Source organism: Cetorhinus maximus, chromosome 2 (assembly GCF_964194155.1).
Source record: "Cetorhinus maximus chromosome 2, sCetMax3.hap1.1, whole genome shotgun sequence".
Classification (NCBI taxonomy): domain Eukaryota; kingdom Metazoa; phylum Chordata; class Chondrichthyes; order Lamniformes; family Cetorhinidae; genus Cetorhinus; species Cetorhinus maximus.
This window is the reverse complement of record NC_135880.1, coordinates 218,101,764-218,120,440: the sequence shown is the minus strand read 5'-3', so window position 1 is coordinate 218,120,440 and position 18,677 is coordinate 218,101,764. Positions and strand designations below refer to the sequence as shown.

At 41.6% G+C, this 18,677-nt stretch overlaps 1 protein-coding gene across 1 annotated transcript in view; it reads left to right on the top strand.

Moving 5' to 3' along the window:
* The window catches only part of LOC144670226 (NF-kappa-B inhibitor delta-like), a 111,190-nt gene extending 94,699 nt beyond the window's left edge, over positions 1-16,491 (top strand). The window contains exons 9-12 of the mRNA XM_078532716.1: positions 4,031-4,200; positions 8,687-8,803; positions 13,881-14,045; positions 15,416-16,491. Coding sequence (XP_078388842.1) covers positions 4,031-4,200; positions 8,687-8,803; positions 13,881-14,045; positions 15,416-15,481 — 518 coding nt within the window. The 3' untranslated portion in view covers positions 15,482-16,491. The remainder of the gene's footprint in view (positions 1-4,030; positions 4,201-8,686; positions 8,804-13,880; positions 14,046-15,415) is intronic.
* The last annotated feature ends 2,186 nt before the right edge of the window (positions 16,492-18,677 follow it).

The following is an 18,677-nucleotide window of genomic DNA, read 5'->3' as shown; positions in this document are numbered from 1 at the left end:
AGCAGGAAAGGGCAGGGAGGAGTACCTCCTTTATGGCCTTCTCAGGTCTTCCCCCTGGGCTTCCCCTACCACCTGGCCTGGGTACCACTGGCCCCATCCTCCTCCAACCCCCCCACCCCCTCCCCTGCCTAGTCTGGCCCCAGTGTAAAGCCCACCAACTTATCTCCGCATCCAGCTCAAGCAATGATTGCTTTCAAGGACTGGATGCAGTCCCAGAAGTGACCACCTCTCCCATTGGCACTGCTGGGACCAGACAGCTGCCAACCATTTGACTGGCCAGCAGTTCTCGGAGGCACACTTTCCTCCCTGAATGGAGACACAAGTTTTGCCCTGAGCCAATTAATACCTCACCAAGCATGATATGGCTGCAGGGCAACCCATCAGAGTGGGAGCGGGTTCGCCACTGGGTCTTTCACCAGAGGTGTGGGCACATGGGGACCCCACACAAGATAAAACCCTGTGCATGATTCTGTAATAGGCCTGTTATAATTTGCCTCCTATAACCTGAAAACAGCTCTTCAAACAACAAGCTAATAAATTATGTGTTGTGGTTCCTATGAAGTAAAATTCCCTCTTTAAGCCTCCTCTATCACAGTATACATAGATACTTGGACAAGGGAGACTGAGAATTTTATGATAAGGTGCGGCCTGAGCTAGTTTGTGAACCACTGTTAACATGGGCTGGAAGCTCTCCTGTTTCTGCCAGTAATGGGCAGAAAGCTACAAGTAACCCAGACCTTACCTAAAGCTGCTGCAGTACAATCTATTTCTGATCATTCAAAACAGCCCAAAAAAGGCGCAAGAGATTTTTTTTTTTTTTTATTTGGATTTCAATTCGCGTTCACTCCTTCAATTAACCTTCTTTATGCAAAGAACGGTAGACTGTTGTATAGGCTGTTCCACTATCAGTTCCTTTGTAATAGATTAACTTGTGTGTTACAAGGGAAGGCAATTGGAGAAATTCCACAGATACTGTTAAGCGTTTTCATGTACTCAGTGGTGACTTGAAACAATGACCTACTGGGTTGGTGATTATTTGCCTTGGGCAATGCAAAATAAATTCATGTAAGGGAGCGGTAATTATTAGCGGTAACTCTGTGAATCAGCCACTGGTTTTACATCTCCCTTGATTTTATTTTACGATGAGCTCAGTGATGAGGTGGAGTGCAAATCGGTTTCTATCAACAATCGGGTGATAGCCAAGCAAGTTAGGTTAAAATTGCTCCCCAAGGCGCTGGCTTTACTTGTCTTTAGACACTCGGAACCTGATGAGCTCATGTCTGGGGAGGAATGTGGATTAGAGGTGGACCTGCAATATTGTACCATTGGTTCAGAAAACCATCCTCCTCCCTCAAGTGTGGCTCTTCACTAGGAGCACAGGACACTGAGTAATGGCAATGGGAGAAGTTCCCATTTCAGGCACACACTGCTCACATTAAGTACTCCCAGATCAGAAACAACATGGATTCCCAACCCCAACATTCTGCCTTGATCTAATCCTCAAATTGATACCATCTCAGGGGTCAACTGCAACTTAGTGTAGCACTCTGCTAATTAAATCCCATTACTGAGACTTGAGCACCAAGTCTAGACTGGTACCCCAGGGCAGTACTGAGGTGCCATCTTTTGGATGGGACATTAACCAAGGCCCCATCTGTCCTCTTAGTAAAAGATCCAATAGCACTATTTCAACTAAGAGTTCTCCCCAGTGTCCTGGCCAATATTTATCCCTCCGCCAATATCACTTCTAACAGATGATCTGGACATAATACATTCCTGTTTGTGGGCGCTTGCTTTGTTCAAATAGGTTGCTGTGTTTCTTACCTTTCAATGGTGACTACACTTCACCGTGCTTTGGGATGTCCTGAGATCTTGAAAGACACCATATAAATGCAAGTTCATTCACTACACTGAACGTATAGACCCAGACTCTATATCCATGATTTGCAGGGGCCAGTTCACATCCATCCCTCAGTCCACCTCACCCATTTGGACAGCAATAGAGTGGTATAGTGAGATGAAAATGTAGATGTGCCACTTATTGGGCTGTTCCCACTGGCATCTGTGCCTGCATTGTGGTGAAGGCCTTGAAAAGGGAGGCACGGGCTTGCACCAAAAGCACGTGGGGGCTTCACCAGCACCTTCCAAACGGCAACATCTACCATCTAGAAGGACAATAAGATTAACAGGAATCAGACAGATGGGAACACCACCACCTGCAAGTTCCCCTCCACACACAATCCTGGCTTGATGCCTTCATTGTCACTGGGTCAAAATTCTGGAACCCCTCCCTAACAGCACTGTGGTTGTACCTGCACCAGGTGGATTACAACAATTCAAGGAGGCAGCTCACCAGTGCCTTTTTGAGGAAGAAAAGAGGGAGACATGGCAGTATTGATTAAGGAGAACATAGCAGTGATGGAGAGAGAGGATGCCCAGAGGGGTCAAGGATATGAAGGCATTAGAGAGATTGCAGAAAAGATTCATGAGAATGGTTCCAGGGTTGATGAATTTCAGTTATGCAGAAAGGTTAGAGAGATTGGGTTAGAGAGATTGGGACTGTTCTCCTTGGAGAAGAGAAGGTTGAGATGAGATTTGATAGAAGTATTCAGAATCATCAGGAGTCTGGACAGAGTTGATCAGGAGAAACTATTCCTGTTGGTGGAAGAATTGAGAACCAGTGGAAACAGATCAAGGCAGTTAGCAAAAGAAGCAATGGCGACATGAGGAAAAATATTTTAGTGGAGCAAGTGGTTAGAATCTGGAATGCACGGCCTGATAGTCTTGTGGAGGCAGGGTCAATTGAGACTTTCAAAAGAGAATTGGATCATTGTTGGAAAAGGGAAAATTTGCAGGGCTACGGGGAAAAAGGCAGAGGAATGGACTAGATGAACTGCTCCTTCAGTGGGTCAGCACAGATACGATTGGCTGAATGGCCTCATTCTGTACTGTAATCATTCTTTGATTCTATGCCAATCCATGACCCTACTGACAAGCCTCACCAATATGCTTCGTCCAGAATGTGAGTAAATGTCTAGAGACATCGTTCTTAAGGTGCTTCTCTACCACCTCTGGAGTCTCTTTTGACTGAGAGTTCTATAGCCAGAAGAGGTTTGACGCTAGAGGAATATGATAGGATTTTGCTCAATCACTAACTTCCAATTATAAGAACTCTGTAGGACTTAGTCTCACCTAATCTGATTCCTCTCAGATGCCTAGTCCAAATTGAAAGGGTTAGTGTCCAGAGGTGCTAGAGTTGAAATATTAGTACATTCAAATATATGATAGTTAATTTAGATATTGCAATTTTCATTATTTTCTTTATTTTTGTTCCTGTTAATCTTGCTCGTCCTTCATAAATTTGATTTGTAGTTTTTAGCCTGGTCTATCAGAGTGTCATTTGCCCAGAGCGATCGTAATAAGATGGCATTTCATAATGTTTCCAACGTACATCTTAATAGTAAATAGGCTCATTGTCCAATGGAACATGCTACATCCCAGATTCCCTTGCTCATAACGTCACATTTCAGTTCCTTGGGCATGTGGGACTTGCCTTGAGTGTGTCTAGTTCCGATCCGAGATTGCTCTAATAATCAAATCTTTCTTAAATATATTAAAAATACACCCTTTTCCTAATTATCCTTGTTCTCATAAATAGCCTCCAACAATCATGGTCTTTGTCTTAGCATAGCAGCCAGCTGTTCTATTTCCTCCTCTCAAATAACAGTGTTCAATTGTCCATATGTCCCTAAAAATATTCTATTAAAAATAAGCTAAGAAGAATCAATGAATGAATGCCTCCTTACCTGAATGATCCAAGGTCAGCATTGACTAGACAAGGTTTCAAACTTTGGCTGCCTAATCACTAATGATACAGTGTTTATATAGAAAGCCTAAAGGAATCAAAGCCTGGAAAAGTACTTCTCTGACAGGAAATCAGTTTTGTAATAAGTAATTATCAAGACAGGACAAACAAAAGCTGCTATTCTGTCTGCCAGAGGGTTATTTTTTGATTTCCCTTGTGTTTCAGGGCTTACTCCCTTGCATTGTGCTGTCATTTCTCATAACTCTGTTTATCGGGAACTATGCTATGATCATACCCTGTTGCCACAGAGGCAGGATGAGCTACAATATAAAGCTGAACAACTGCAGTCCTGCATCAGGCTACTAATTGAAATGGGAGCCCTAATAACCAGCCAGGTAACTTGTTTTTCCAATTTGCCTCAACATACAAAGTACAGTTTGATTAACTTTTTCCACAGACTTTGTTCCTTCAAATAAATGGATGTATTATTCCATTACTGCTTATTTATATAAGAATGTTTCAACCTAACACTTTGATTAGTGTGTCTTTCCACCTATGCCAGAAGCAAAAAAGATTTTATTCTAGAGCACAAGAAATGGGAGGAGTAGACATAAGATCCATTGAGCCTACGTGGCCATTTAACATGGCTGACCTTGGACTCCAACTCGACTTTCTTGCCCAATCCCCATATCCCTTGATTCCCTGAGAGACCAAAAATATGTCTATCCCGGCCTTAAATATGTTCAACGATGGAACATTCACAATCCTCTGGGATAAAGAATTTCCAAAGATTTACAACCCTTTGAGTGAAGAAATTTCTCTTCATCTCAGTCCTAAATGATCGACCCTTATCCTGAGACTGTGCCCCCGTGTTTTAGATTTCCCAACCAGTGGAAACAATCTCTCAGCATGTACACATATCAAGCCCTTCAGAATCTTGTGAGTTTTGCTGAGATCACCTCTCCTTCTTCTAAACTCCAGAGGGTTTAGGTCCAATTTACTCAGCCGCTCATCATGTGGACAACTTTCTCATCCCAGGGCCCAATCTAGTGAATATTTGCTGTACTGCCTCCTATGCAAACATATCCTTCATTAAATATGGAGGCCAAAATTGCACACAGTACTCCAGATGTGGTCTCACCAAAGCCCTGTACAACTGTAGCAAGAATTCTTTATTCTTGTACTCCAATCCCCTTACAATAAAGACCAACATGTTATTTGCCTTCCTAATTGCATACTGTACCTGCATACTAACTTTGTGTTTTTTGTAGGAGTGCACCAAGGTCCCTCTCAACATCAACATTTACAAGTTTCCCAGCTTTTAAAAATGATTCTGATTTTCTATTAAAACCAAAGTGAATAACCCCACACTTCCCCACATTATACTTCATCTGCCATCTTGTTGTTCACTCATTTAACCTGTGTACATCTCTTTGCAACCTCTTTGCATCCTCCTCACAGCTTATATTTCCACCTAGCTTTGTATCATCAGCAAAACTAGATACATTTACTCTCTGTTTCTTCATCTAAGTTATTAAATAATATTGTAAATAGCCGAGGCCCCAGCACTGATTCTTAAGCACTCCACTAGTCACAGTATTCCAACTTGAAAATGCCCTTTTATCCCTACTCTCTGCTTCCTGTTCATTAACCAATCCTCTATGTATGCTTCCCCCAAATCCAAGGGCCTTATCTTGTGCTTTAACCTTTTTTGTGCCTCCTTATTGAATGCCTTTTGGAAATCCAGGTATACTACATCTGATGGTTCCCCTTTATCTACCCTACTAGTTACATTCTCAAAAACCTGTAATAAATTTGTCAAACAAGATTCCCCTTTTGTAAAACCATGTTGACTTGTTCTAATAATACTATACATTTCTAAGTGCATTGTTAAGACACCCTTAAAAGTAGATTCCAGCACTTTCCCAAAGACTAATGCCAGACTAACTGAAAAGTAGTTCCAAGTTTTCTGTCTCCCTTGAATAGCGGCATTACATTTGCTAGCTTCCAATCTACTAGGACCATTGCAGAGTCTAGGTATTTTGGGAAAACATGACCAGCTCATCCACTATCAATTTTTCACATTGCTAAATATCCCATATAAATAATAACTTTTTCCACCACTTTTTCCTATATTATTAATTCTCAGAATGTGGACATTTCCACATTTATTGTCTATCCCTAATTTTGCCCGAGAAGGTCCTTTTAAGCATCGTTTGCTTTTCGTATACATTTAAAATCAACCAGTCACTAATTGCCAAATGGATAGAATTCAATTTCACAATTTTTTATTGTGGTACGTGGACTCACAATGTCAGGGTTATTAATCTAACACAACTGGGATAAAGCTAATGGGAGCATAAAGGACTAGCAGAGAGCAGTAAAGCCGAAAGGCTGTCTCTGTGCTGTAGAGTCTTTGGGATTTATATGCAGCGCCTGGATAATTTATGAGTTGTGACCCCACACGGCAACAGTGTTGCTCATGCAATGTTATTTTGAGGTGTTCATGGCCTAATTGGACAGGAGGTGAGCTTTGCGTCCAATTCATGGCACCAAGCATTACCAGTAAGTGGGAGCTGCCTGCAGAGTGGGAGTGGCAAAGGCATGTGGCAGCCATCGTGGAGCCTGTCACGATGAGTGACTGAAGAGTACAGGCAGCATTTTGGAGGGCCAGCAGACTCACCAAGCACAATAGTAGCCAAACAGCCAAATGGAACGTAAAGCACACAATTGGCTGTAAGATCCCCCAGCTCCTGAAATTTTTCAACATTTAAAAAAAACTTTAACTTCTGCCCATTTTGAACTTGAACAACTGTACACTAATCTGCACCAGACTGCTCAGCTTCAGCGATTTCAGCTTCGAAAATTGCATTGTCACCCTCCCCTGCTTGTTAACAATTTCCTCAAGAAGCTTAATAGGCCCTTAATCAGAGGCAAGTATGTTTCCCATTCCCCCCCTTCTCCCCTGCCTTTTGCAAATTATATCATGTTCTGGAGGAGATGGGGCCCAGTACCGATCTCCAGGAATGCAATTATCAAATCGCACCTACACCCCTCCTGTCTGCACAAGCAATGTGAAAATCCCAGCTGATGTAACTAGAAGCACGCGTATGATAATATTCTTGCTCCTACTTGTTAGTCTTCAGTAGGTTGTCTTTTCCAAGGCTAAAGGTTTTAAGCAAACTTGTTAAAGGGCACAGTTTACTGGCGCATGAGTGTGCTGTGCCACCCTGAGGAAGGGCTTACATGATCAAGTACATGTTCTCAGTCAAGTGTTTGAAAGGCAGGATCACCAATTTCTCAGCTGTGAGGAAGGACTAAGCCACATAGATCAGCAATGTCCTGGGTTTAATCCATGATCTATGTTCAGTTATCTTCCCACAGCTGAGACAACATAGGGGTGCTATAGCTGCCTAGGCTATGAATGGATTATTGAATAGTATGGACACATATCTAGGTGGCAGTTATCTCCTCACTATTATAATTGTTAATTGCTAAAGGGAATGGGGAAGAGGTCAAAGATATAATTTCCACGACGTGTCTTCTGCCTTGCACTGTGGGGATGAATGAGCCTACATCGAACTGAACCAAAATACAATGTAGTGACAAGTGCAAAAGGCTAATGCCCTCAGGAGCCACCTCAACCGCAATTTTACATTGAGTTATTCTGGATTAGTTTGAACCTCCTGCATCAGAAAAAAAACCAATTACAGTAACTTTCAAACTAGTTCTAGAAGATGAAACTGAAAACTTGGCTGGAGAGCTACATGGACTTCACCAATTGTTAATTGTGTTTGTACATTTTCATTCGTATCCCATTTTTAAAAGATTTTTCCCCCTTTTTTGGTCCTACACATTGCGCACCTTCACAAGAAGCCAGGTCGGCGGTCTGCTCCCACAACTATGTTCCAAAACCATTTGCAAAAAGATCACTGACTTCAGTCTGAGCTCAGCTATTCTCCAAAGGTTCTCTGCCACCCTATAAGAAAATACTTCATTTCCACTGTCCCCAAAGAACCTGACCATGATCAATAATTGCCACATTTTGAGGAGGAAAAAATGAGGAAGAAGATAGAATTTGCATTCATATGGCACCTCTACGTGCCCTCAAAATCTCTGGATAATTTCACAATTACTCTTGAAGTGTAATCCCTTTCATTCTATGTGCAGAACGCAGTTGTCAATTTTCATACAGCAAGGCGCCACAGAAACAGAAAAAGGGCAAACGATCACTTCATCTGTTTTGTTGATAGTGGACATTGAAGGATAAGAATGCCATAGAACCATAGAACCATAGAACACTACAGCACAGAAAACAGGCCATTCGGCCCTTCTAGTCTGTGCCGAAATATTATTCCGCTAGTCCCATTGACCTGCACCTAGTCCATAACCCTCCAGACCTCTCCCATCCATGTATCTATCTAATTTATTCTTAAAACTTAAGAGTGAGCCCGCATTTACCGCGTCAGATGGTAGCTCGTTCCACACTCTCACCACTCTCTGAGTGAAGAAGATCCCCCTAATGTTCCCCCTAAACCTTTCCCCTTTCACCCTAAAGCCATGTTCTCTTGTGTTTATTTCTCCTAATCTAAGTGGAAAGAGCCTACTCGCATCTACTCTGTCTATACCCCTCACATGACAGGAATTCTCTCTTTTTCTTTGCATTGAGTCATGGATCTTTTAGATGCACCTCCAAAAATACATCATTCCCTCAGTGCTAAGTTTAAGTGCTGGAGTGGGGCTTGAGCCCACAGCTCAGTGGCAAGCATGCTACCAATTGAGCCATGGAGATGCTCTGAGGTGCCAATACACTGCAAGGCCTCACAGCGACGTTTGGAATGTAAATGCATATTTTAACTGTGTGTTGCTTTATGTAAACAGGATGTGAAAAGCAACAAAACAGTGGCGCACCTCAGCGTTCAAGAAGGAAACCTCTTACTGTTGGATTACTTTCTGAAACTCAGTGGCACCAGGTCACCTGAATTTGTCAACATGAAGGTTTGTGATATTTGTTTAGATGTTATGCCTATTAGAAAAAGATAAATCAATGATGTATGCACATTAACATAATAATACATTGGCTAGATTCTAAGGCAATTTAATATCTCAATTTAATTTTGTTGGTTCTAAAATACTTTAGTTAATTGGCATCATTTTAGGAATGAATCGGCATTTAGTAAGTCTTGATGTTCTTGGAGGCCATTAGATTGCAGTTCCTAGGTTCAAGCTAGAGAATAGGTGTTCCAGCTGGGAATCTAAAGTTGAGGATATGTCAGGCTATAAGACTTGTTCCTTATGGATCAGTGTTTTTTTTCATTTGCTTGCCACCCTAATAATGCTCAAAACTTGGGCAGGAGGTAGACAAGAGCTATTCTTGAAACCATGGTCCAAGGTTTGCTTGATTTGCCTTTTGGAGATCAAAATAAGAAGGGTTCTTTCACCAAAACAGATTTTTCTTTAATCAAATACTTTAAGAGGAGTGCAATGCTATTTGCAGGACCATGACCCCATCAAATGCTGAACCCAAGCCCTCAGAAATCTTCCCACCTGCTGCAAATTGCTCAGCACAATTCCCCCACCCAGGGAGTGCCTTCGCTCCCTTTGTCTTTAGACTTCCAGCTCAGCTCTACAGAGGAGCTACTGATGTCCCCTGCCTCCCCACGTGGGCAAGCTGCCTGTCACTCTGCAGAGAGTACTGATAGTTCACCCAAATGGTATAGTCCCCCGATTGAGATTCAGCCATTTTGGACTGAGAGGAGGAGAAATTTCACCACTCAGGGGGGTTGTGAATCTTTGGAATTCTCTATCTTTAAGATGGCTTTGGATTCTCAAGTGTTGAATTGTGAAAGCCGGGATAGATTTTTGGATGAATCAAGGGATGTAGGGCAAGAAAGTGAAGTTCAGTTGGGAAACCAGCCCCAATCTTCCTGAATGGTAGAGAAAGCTTGAGTGGTTGAATCACCTACTTCTGTTCCTATTTCTTATGCTTTTATGAAGATGAGGCCCAGCCATTAAAATGCTTTGAGTCTCTCACTTGGGTAAATCACTCCAGCCACCAATCACCTAATGCTTGTCCAATCTAAAATAGGCCCAATTATGTTTTACTGCAGAAAAGAAGGCCAGTCAGCCCTTGGTGCCTGTGAGATCTGTTTTCTCATACTGCTTTTATTTTTTTTCTCTTTTCTGGATTTGTAGCCACTTCCCTTGGGAAGTTATTATGGATTCAGATAGTTTCCGATTCCGAATTTCATGTTCTAGCAACCCTCTGTGTAAAAGGAAACTCTCCTAATCTCTTCCTTCCTTTTAATCTTAAATATGTGCCTTCTCCTTACCAAGTCACGGTGAAAATTGTTTGTTCCCCGATTCAGTCCATCAAAACCCCTCAGAATTTAAACAACAATATCAGACCTCCTCCTAATCTTATTATAAAAGAGGCCAGTTTCTCTAATCTTCCTCATAACTCAAGATTCTCACTGTTGTAATCATCTTAAGCATCCTTCCTAAAATAAGATATTCAAAACCGGCATTGATGTAATATGCCTTTACAGGATATTGCGTAACATCACTAGAAGGGAAATGTGTCATGTGATCCAGTCTTAGTTTCATTTTTGCTTTGAGCAGAGCACACACATACAGTTCTGGTGTCTTCAGGCCTTATACCTATGTATGATTGTTCTTATGTACCTAGTCTTAATAAATGAACGTACAACGTGTTTACCCAATCCCTTATGAGCAATTGGTGACTTGTGTCTTGTACAGTAAATAAGTGCAAGGTATTATACCATTATAAAATAATACAACAGGCATAAGCAATAATTCGTACGATTTTAGTATTACCTCTGCTTTTATATTATATACACCTACTTACAAAACCGAGGGATATGCTATTTTTATCAATTTATGTCCACTCTTTATTCTTCATCCACAAATATATCTCCATGTTTCAGCTGCTAACTGTGTTGTGCATTTCTGGTACTTTCCATCTGGTATTTATTTTTATAACTCTCTTTTCCTTTTACTATGCATAATATAAAGAATCAAGAGGGAATGGTTGCTCTAATCACTCATGTAACATGGTGAAAGCTGTAAATCTCTTTTAGTTTGTAGGATGTTGATCAAAGGAATGCTTCATAAATGTATTTACTATAATGTTACAGCTAGCCATCAGGATAATTCTTCCATCAGTTTTCTAGTTCTATGAAAAATGTGTTCTCACAAGAAATACAGTTGTAATAACAGAATGAGGGCACTGTGAAGTTAACATGAAACATGTTTGTGTGCGTGTTTGATGATAATGGATAAACTGGTTCATTCTTGGAACATGTATATGCAAGAAAGCACAAACATGAAACATCATAAACACGGGGTTCCAGAGAAAAAGAGAAACGAAGGGTGTGTATGATTAGCCTGTAGAGACGGGTCCCACTGAAGACTGGCACTAATCCAGTGGGTTAGAGAAGCAGAAATCGGATCTGTACAAATAAATCAATCTCTTGATTGGAACTAATCCAGTGTACTTGAAACCAGTAATAGGATCTGGGGAGAAAGGCTCATTATGGACGGGAACTCATCAGTTACTATCAAAAACATTGGCCTGAATTTTTCAGTCATTGGGCACGCATGATCGGCGGGCCCGGGAGTGGACGGTAAATGGGCCAGCGGCCGCAATCGGCCCCCCGACCACAATTTCACACTGGCTGGCCAATTGACAGCCAGCCAGTATGACACACACGCTGAAATGCTCAGTGCTGCCGGGGTGGGTGGCGCGAAGAGAGCAGGGGCCAACAGGGGGTGGAATTTCCTGTGCACTTGCACACAGGTTTTGGCAGAGTCAGCAAAAAAGAGGGTGAAAACTTGGGTTAATTACACAACATCGAATTTTCTCGCTCCGTCGACCCCTGGGCCCAAATATATTTCAGCTCATTATGGGTAGCTGTAGACCCAGACTAATCAGCACATGCAGAATTCCTGTTGGCTCAAGTGGTTGTGAAGTTACACGAAGAATCATAGCAGCAGGAAACAAAGTCATTTCTCTCGTGTTTTATTGCAAATTTTTAAGTACGAGTCAGGTCAAAAATGGCAAAGCTTCCCCAACTGCTAGGTTTGGCAACACAGTGGGCAGGATTTTCCCGTTGGCGAGCAGGGGACGAGGCCCACTCGCCGACACTTAAAATGACACGCGGTGATGTTGTGCGGAACTCCCGACATCACCGCGCCCCATTTAAATTTTCAGGTAGGCGGGGGCTCAGCAAAATCAGCTGTGCGCCCGCCGATGGGTCAATGGCCAACTGAGGCCATTGGCAGACTCATTTAACTAATTAATGGACCTGCGCGTCCATCTTTCAGGTTGGCGGGCAGGCCAGGAGCCCTGGCGGGAATTAGAAAAAGCATGAAACCTCATCCACGTGCGGGATGAAGTTTCCTGTAGGCTTTTAAAAATTTAATTAAAGTTTTTTTAAAAAATTATGGACATGTCGCATCACATGTGACAGTGTCACATGAGGGGACATGTCAGGGGATTTTTTTTTCTCTATTTTTAATACTTTTGACAGTAGAGCCGATCTCCCTGAGGCTGCACTTAGCCTCAGGGAGATGAGATAACCTGAGAGTGCGCATGCGCGAAAGAGCGCACTCTCAGGTTTAGGGATTCCCCCCTGCCCGCACAGGGAGCGCATAGCGCTTCCATGCGGACATCACGCTGGGTGGGCCTTAATTGGCCCGCCCACGTAAAACGGCACCGCGCTGCCAATTGGGGGCGCCGATCAGAAGTGCGCCTGTGCGCGCCCGCACTTCAACTTCGCCCCCAACGGGGGGAAATCTTTGCCCAGTTTACCTAACGTATTTGAATCATAGACAGCTCGAAACTTTAACATTTGAAAGCAACGATGCACAATTTCAAGTTGCTGCCTGTGTTCCGAATTGAAGATGTTAATGAAATATTTCTGCTCCAGGTAGTCAAGGTTAATGACAAGTTAGATATAAAATATTGGCCGGAAGTGTAATCTGATTATTACATTAATAGCATTGGTGAAAATGATGGCCAGCCCCAGTCACCCACACTTAACAATTTGTTCTTATAGGACATTGTTGGCTAAAATAATATACCTACATGTCACTACAGGTTAGTATGAGTTGGCTTAAATCCTGGAGCAGATAAGAAACACACAGAAAAAAAAAATCACCTTACTTGTCCTCGCCATCATGTTTTCACACACTGCCCTGGGCATGAAACTTGATGACTTCTTTGAGTTGACTTCCATTTTATTCCCCCTTACAAGTCTGTCCACAACTTGACACTGTCCACAATAGCATGGCTGGGATTAGAACTCCCTGTAGGTGAAGTGTGAACCTCCTGCTCCATCATTCCCGCAGTCACACTGCATCAGAGCTACATTTTTCTAGGAAGAGAAACAGTAGTCTCCATCAATGATTCACGGCTGGGCATGAGTGCAAAAGATTTCATTCTTAATCTCACAAGTCCCTTTTTAAAAGGTCTCATCTGCAGATCCATCTCTAGCTTAGAGTATTTGGCAGGTGACAAATGATTTGAATGCTTGATCTGACATGATCCATCTGCTATTTATTTTAAACATGTTAATGCCTCAATTAAAATACCAGAACAAGTAATTTCATATGAGTACACTAAGCCCTCTTATATTAATGTTGCACATAGTGATTACAAGGGATCTGCTTCTAAAAATCTGGAACTCAAAACTGAGACACCTCGGGAATAATGCTATCCTTGCATGATAGCATAAAAGGGATGGAATGAGGATGAAAGGATGGTTGTTCGTTAATCATTTCCATCCCATTTCCTTTAACGAAAGGGGAATTTTGGAGAGCTGGGTAACAAGCAGCAAATCTGGTATCTCTCTCCTTTGAACCATCGCCAAAAGTTACAGCCAACCACCTCGTTTTAGAGGGTCAAGCTTAATTTTGGGGTGCCTGCTGTCTGAGGGGAGAAAAAGATTGTAAGAAATGGGCAAAACGGCTTAAAAAGGGCAAGGAACCCGTAATGGGCAAAGAGGAAAATCGGATCTCAACCAATTCTTTTTTAATTCTCACTTTCTGCCAGGCTCATGGTAATACAGCTTTGCACATGGCTGCTGGGCTCCAAAATGAGAGGAATCAAGAGAGAATAATTAAACTGCTGTTATATCACGGAGCAGATCCCAGCATTCGGAACCTGGAAAATGACCAACCCATTCATCTGGTGCAGCCAGGAGAACAAGGAGATCGGGTGAGATAGAGCTGAAATGTGATCTCTTTGTTGGGTTTCATTTTTTTGAAAATAAAACACTTTTCCATTTCTTACAATGGTCGCTGCTGCTCCCTGTCACCTCCCTATCCTTGAGCGAGTGCATTCCAGTGCAATAGAGGTTTAAGGGACGAATATCTATGAGGCACTGACCTGTGCATCTGCTGGAGCTTTGACAGAAGAGCCCAAGGAAACCCATTCTTTTTTTTTCCCCCCCAAGGTTCCTGTAGCTCTCTGTGAACCCTGGTGAGAATTCACTCCCACAGTTTCTGGTGCCTGTTGATTTTAAGCACACCGTGTCACAGCACAAACTATTTTGGCAATGTAAGAGTGCATGTGGAAAGGCTGCCTCCTTAGCTTTGCAGGCAACCTCCCTGAGGGAGCCGCAGCTCACAATTTTGACTTGTGTCATGTGTGCTATTCCCTAGCTGTTATAATGTGGGTGAAATTCAACTTCAGGGGGGTGGTGAATGATGGGCAGTTGCAAAGTGGTCACCTGTTACACACACTAGATCATCTTCAATGGAAAGAGAAATAGAACAGGGGTATAAACCAACAATTAATCCACTACTATCTCTTTTGCACCCCCCACTGATGTTGAACTTTACCCCAATGTGTACAAAGGTGAGTGCACCTACTCTGCCATTGCTCCCAATAACCAGAAAGTGTCCTTCTCATTACTCCCCCACTTCCCCAACTCCACTGCTATGGCAAGGTTGAATTCACTTTCTCTGCTACCTTTGACCTGGGAAAGTGCACAACTGCTTTCACATTGGGCTAGACTTCCACTGCAAAGAGGGGCATTGTCCTCCCCTCCATCTCACGTAGCACAACCTCTAAGTCTTTCTTGGTCAGTGAATGAGGATGCACAGCATTCCTGCAGGTGCACACTTCCTCAAGACGTGCATACAGGATTGGGGAAACAACCAGCAATCGCTCTTTGTTGCAGCAGCAAAACTATTCCGACACATCATAATTGCGTCACCCTTTCAAGGGCAAGTAGCAAACCTTCTTAATACTGTTGCCTCACTAGACTTATTGCGTCCCATTTTGCTGCTCACTCAGTTCCCTACATCTGCTGTTCATGTGCAGGAACCTATTACATCAAAACAAGTCAAACTTACCTTGGAAAATGCAGTTCTGCCGGCCCTCCTGGCTGTCAGCACAGATCAGGATCACAGGCTGATCCAGACTCATTTTTGCTACCCCCCACCCCCTACATTGATGGCAGTGGTACACTGTAATATTGACTTGCTTGTTATCTGTCTGCCAATAGGATGTATTTTTAAACACTAAAGGTGAATTTCACCTATGATTTAGAGCTTATTGTGAACATCTGTATGGCTTTACAGGTCAGGCATCTCTTGAAGAAAGGAAGAGTTGGCTCAGGGTTAAACCTTCGGAATGCTACACCCTAGGGATGTAGCCTCGATCTGGACTTGGCTCAGTGCCACCATCTTCACTCCTGCGGAATGAACATGTACCTTATATTAGGAACATTTTAACATGCACTGATATGCAAAATCTCAGGTTTAGCTGCCAAAGTACTTTAATACATCAGTGTCACATTCAACAAATTACTGGAACAATCTAACTTTACCCTCTTGGTGTTGGACAAGCACAGGGACAAGTTTATTTCTAATAGAATAATGTAAAAAAAATACTTAATAATTCTTATTGTATTCAGAGAAAGATAGAACTTGCATTCATATAGCCCCTTTAAAACCTCAGGATGTCACAAAGTGCTTTTCAGCCAAAGAAGTATTTGTTATTCAGTTGATATAGTGGGATTAGCACAGTTCAGTGATGCATTGCAACAGATGATTATGTTTAATTATTAAATTTTACCCCAAATATCCAAAGTGAAAGCGATATTTCACACCCGGTGTATACCTGACCAGTCAGTTTTGGTCATTGAGAATTCATCGCATTTTTGGGGGTGACTGGCAAAAATATCAAAGACGACATAAGGAAAAGCTTTTTAATGCAGCAAGTGGTTAGGATCCGGGATGCGCTACCTGGGAGTGTTGGAGGCAGATTCAATCGTGGCTTTTAAGCTGCTTGTCTACTTCCCTTTTGAAAAGAAACGAATTCAGGGCTACGGGGAAAAGGCGGAATAGCACAATTACCTGGGTTGCTCTTGTAGAGAGCTGGCATAGACAAGTGGGCTGAATGGTGTCCTGTGCTGTAACCATTTTATGATAGATTCTCAGTTATTCCCTAATTTTCAAATAGCTTCAGTTTCAGGAATCCTAAAATGCTCTGGTTAAGAAATTTCACTGAATATTAAACTGTACCTGAAGACAATGCTCCGTTAATATTGTTGAATAAATAGCTTTGGATAGGTGCTTGTCAAGAAAGATGCTGCAATTCTTTGTCAGCACATGTTCAGTAGCAACTAATAGCACCTTCAACAATGGCAATACTGTTCTAAATTCTCTGTGTACTTTGTTACAATTACAGCGGCTACAGCCCATAAAGCATTTTTGGTGAATTTGGCAAACAAATGCTTCACTGTTTGTGTGACATTTGGTCTTTCACAGGTCCATTTAAAATAGATTTAAAGAGTTTGTTAAAATGATTGACAGAGAAATATCATATGAACTTTATCTGTCAACAACACTGCCATTACTTCCACCCCTACAACAGTATTTATCAGAGACTGTACTGACTTGTCCTTAGGGACATCTCCAAGATTTGAAATAGCGAGAGAGGGGAGTAGAATTCAAATCACAAAACCACTGGGACCATACAAATTGCCCTTATCCTACTTAATGGTTACCAATTAACATATTGAATTAAAGTCCAGGCTTTACACAAAAAATGAGATTATTCTACAGCTTTTTACCTTGTACTCAGGTTTTCAGTTTGACTACATTATTTTTGTTATTTATACATAGACCTCGATTATCTTCAGCTTAGAACATTGCCTTGCTAGTCTCTCTCAAGCAAAGTCTATGAGAATTCATTGCTTGAGGGAACAACCTATTGACACCTAAATCTGTGATTTTCTGATGTGTAAATAGATAGTAGGACGTTCCTTTATCATTTCTATGAAATGAACAGTTGATTGCCATGCAATCTAATATAACTTCTTGTATTTTTGTATAAATCAGATGTAATTACACTGTGTCAGTGTGGCTGGGCTGATTCACTTGCCTGCATTTTGCTTTACATTACCCATTGCAGCTTGAAAAGCACACAGAATCGCTACGAAATACTTGGTGTGCTTCAATATTCTATACAATGGCTTAATGGTAAACAATACATCGTCTTTTGAATTGTATGCATTGATATCACTCAGTTCATTCAAATGAATTACAATCGAATACTCCATTGCATCATAATACAAAAGTTGGAAGGCGTTCCCATATCAAACCAGCATTTCTTTCAGCTCCATCACTTGTTTCATGAACTTATATGCGATAAACTTGTGTTTAATTTCAAGTAGCTTGAAACTGCTGGAACTTAATTCACGAGCGTCCCTTACAATAGGTTTGAGAGGGAGAGCAGAAATGCCTTTGTTCCATCTTTTTGAAATGATTCCACAGCTCGAAATAAGATGCAGCTACTTGAAAATAATTGTCTTATTGGGGTTTAAGGATGTTGCTATAATTCGCAATATGGTCATATAAGCTCTTGTGATGAAATAACTTTTGGCTAGACTCAACTGAGTGCCCATTAGACATGTGTAAAACTAGCTCTCGTTGGGCATTAATTAACTCGCTGTAAGGAGGAAAATTTTCTACGTTCATTCACTGTTTGGTATATTAAGAAGGTGATCACAATTTCACTACAAATAACAAACAAATAATACCATCCACCTAAACTGGCAACCTTAGTCAGGCAGACCACGAGGATGGCTGGTGTGTCACATTGGCATAGTAAAATGGGTGCAACTCTGAAGTTAGCACAGAGGTACATATTGCAGAGTAAAGGGAGCTCTGCTCTACCTTTAACCCTGGCTATACTTGATCTGGGAAAACTGGATGCTGACACCTGATCCCAGAATTGTACATGTGTTTATACCCAGCAACAACAATCCTCACCTTAACGATCATAGGATTCACCAAAAATTCTGTAGCTGTTGCCATATACAGACATTTCACATTAGTGAACATCTCTTTACCCTGTCCCTTATCTAGGATTACTCCAACAACACATCTGCAACCTCTCCTTGCAACTTATGTTTTCATGAATATGTCTAACATGATATTACCAATTTGATTTGACATTTCACAATGTCTTTTGTATTTATTCCTGTTTCCTGTCAAGATTATTTCTGTCACAAAAAGCTTTATTTTGGGGGGGGGGGAATGAAAAATAATGGAAATTGACTTTGTTATTCTTTTTTTAGAATATCATTTTATTGTGTATGCACAATGTCACATTTTGCTGGTTTAACTGGCTTTTCTATGTGTATGCATATTGATAATAGTGCATAATAAATATCAGCATAAAAAGAATTTTATGTCTACTGAGTTATACTGTTGCATTTTAATTAATCTGTATTTTTCCTGGACTTCAAATCATATTATAAACTAGCTCAAATAAACTGCCAGTGAAGTTACTAATAGCTCCAAGCTCAATGCCATCTATTGATTTGCACAGCTT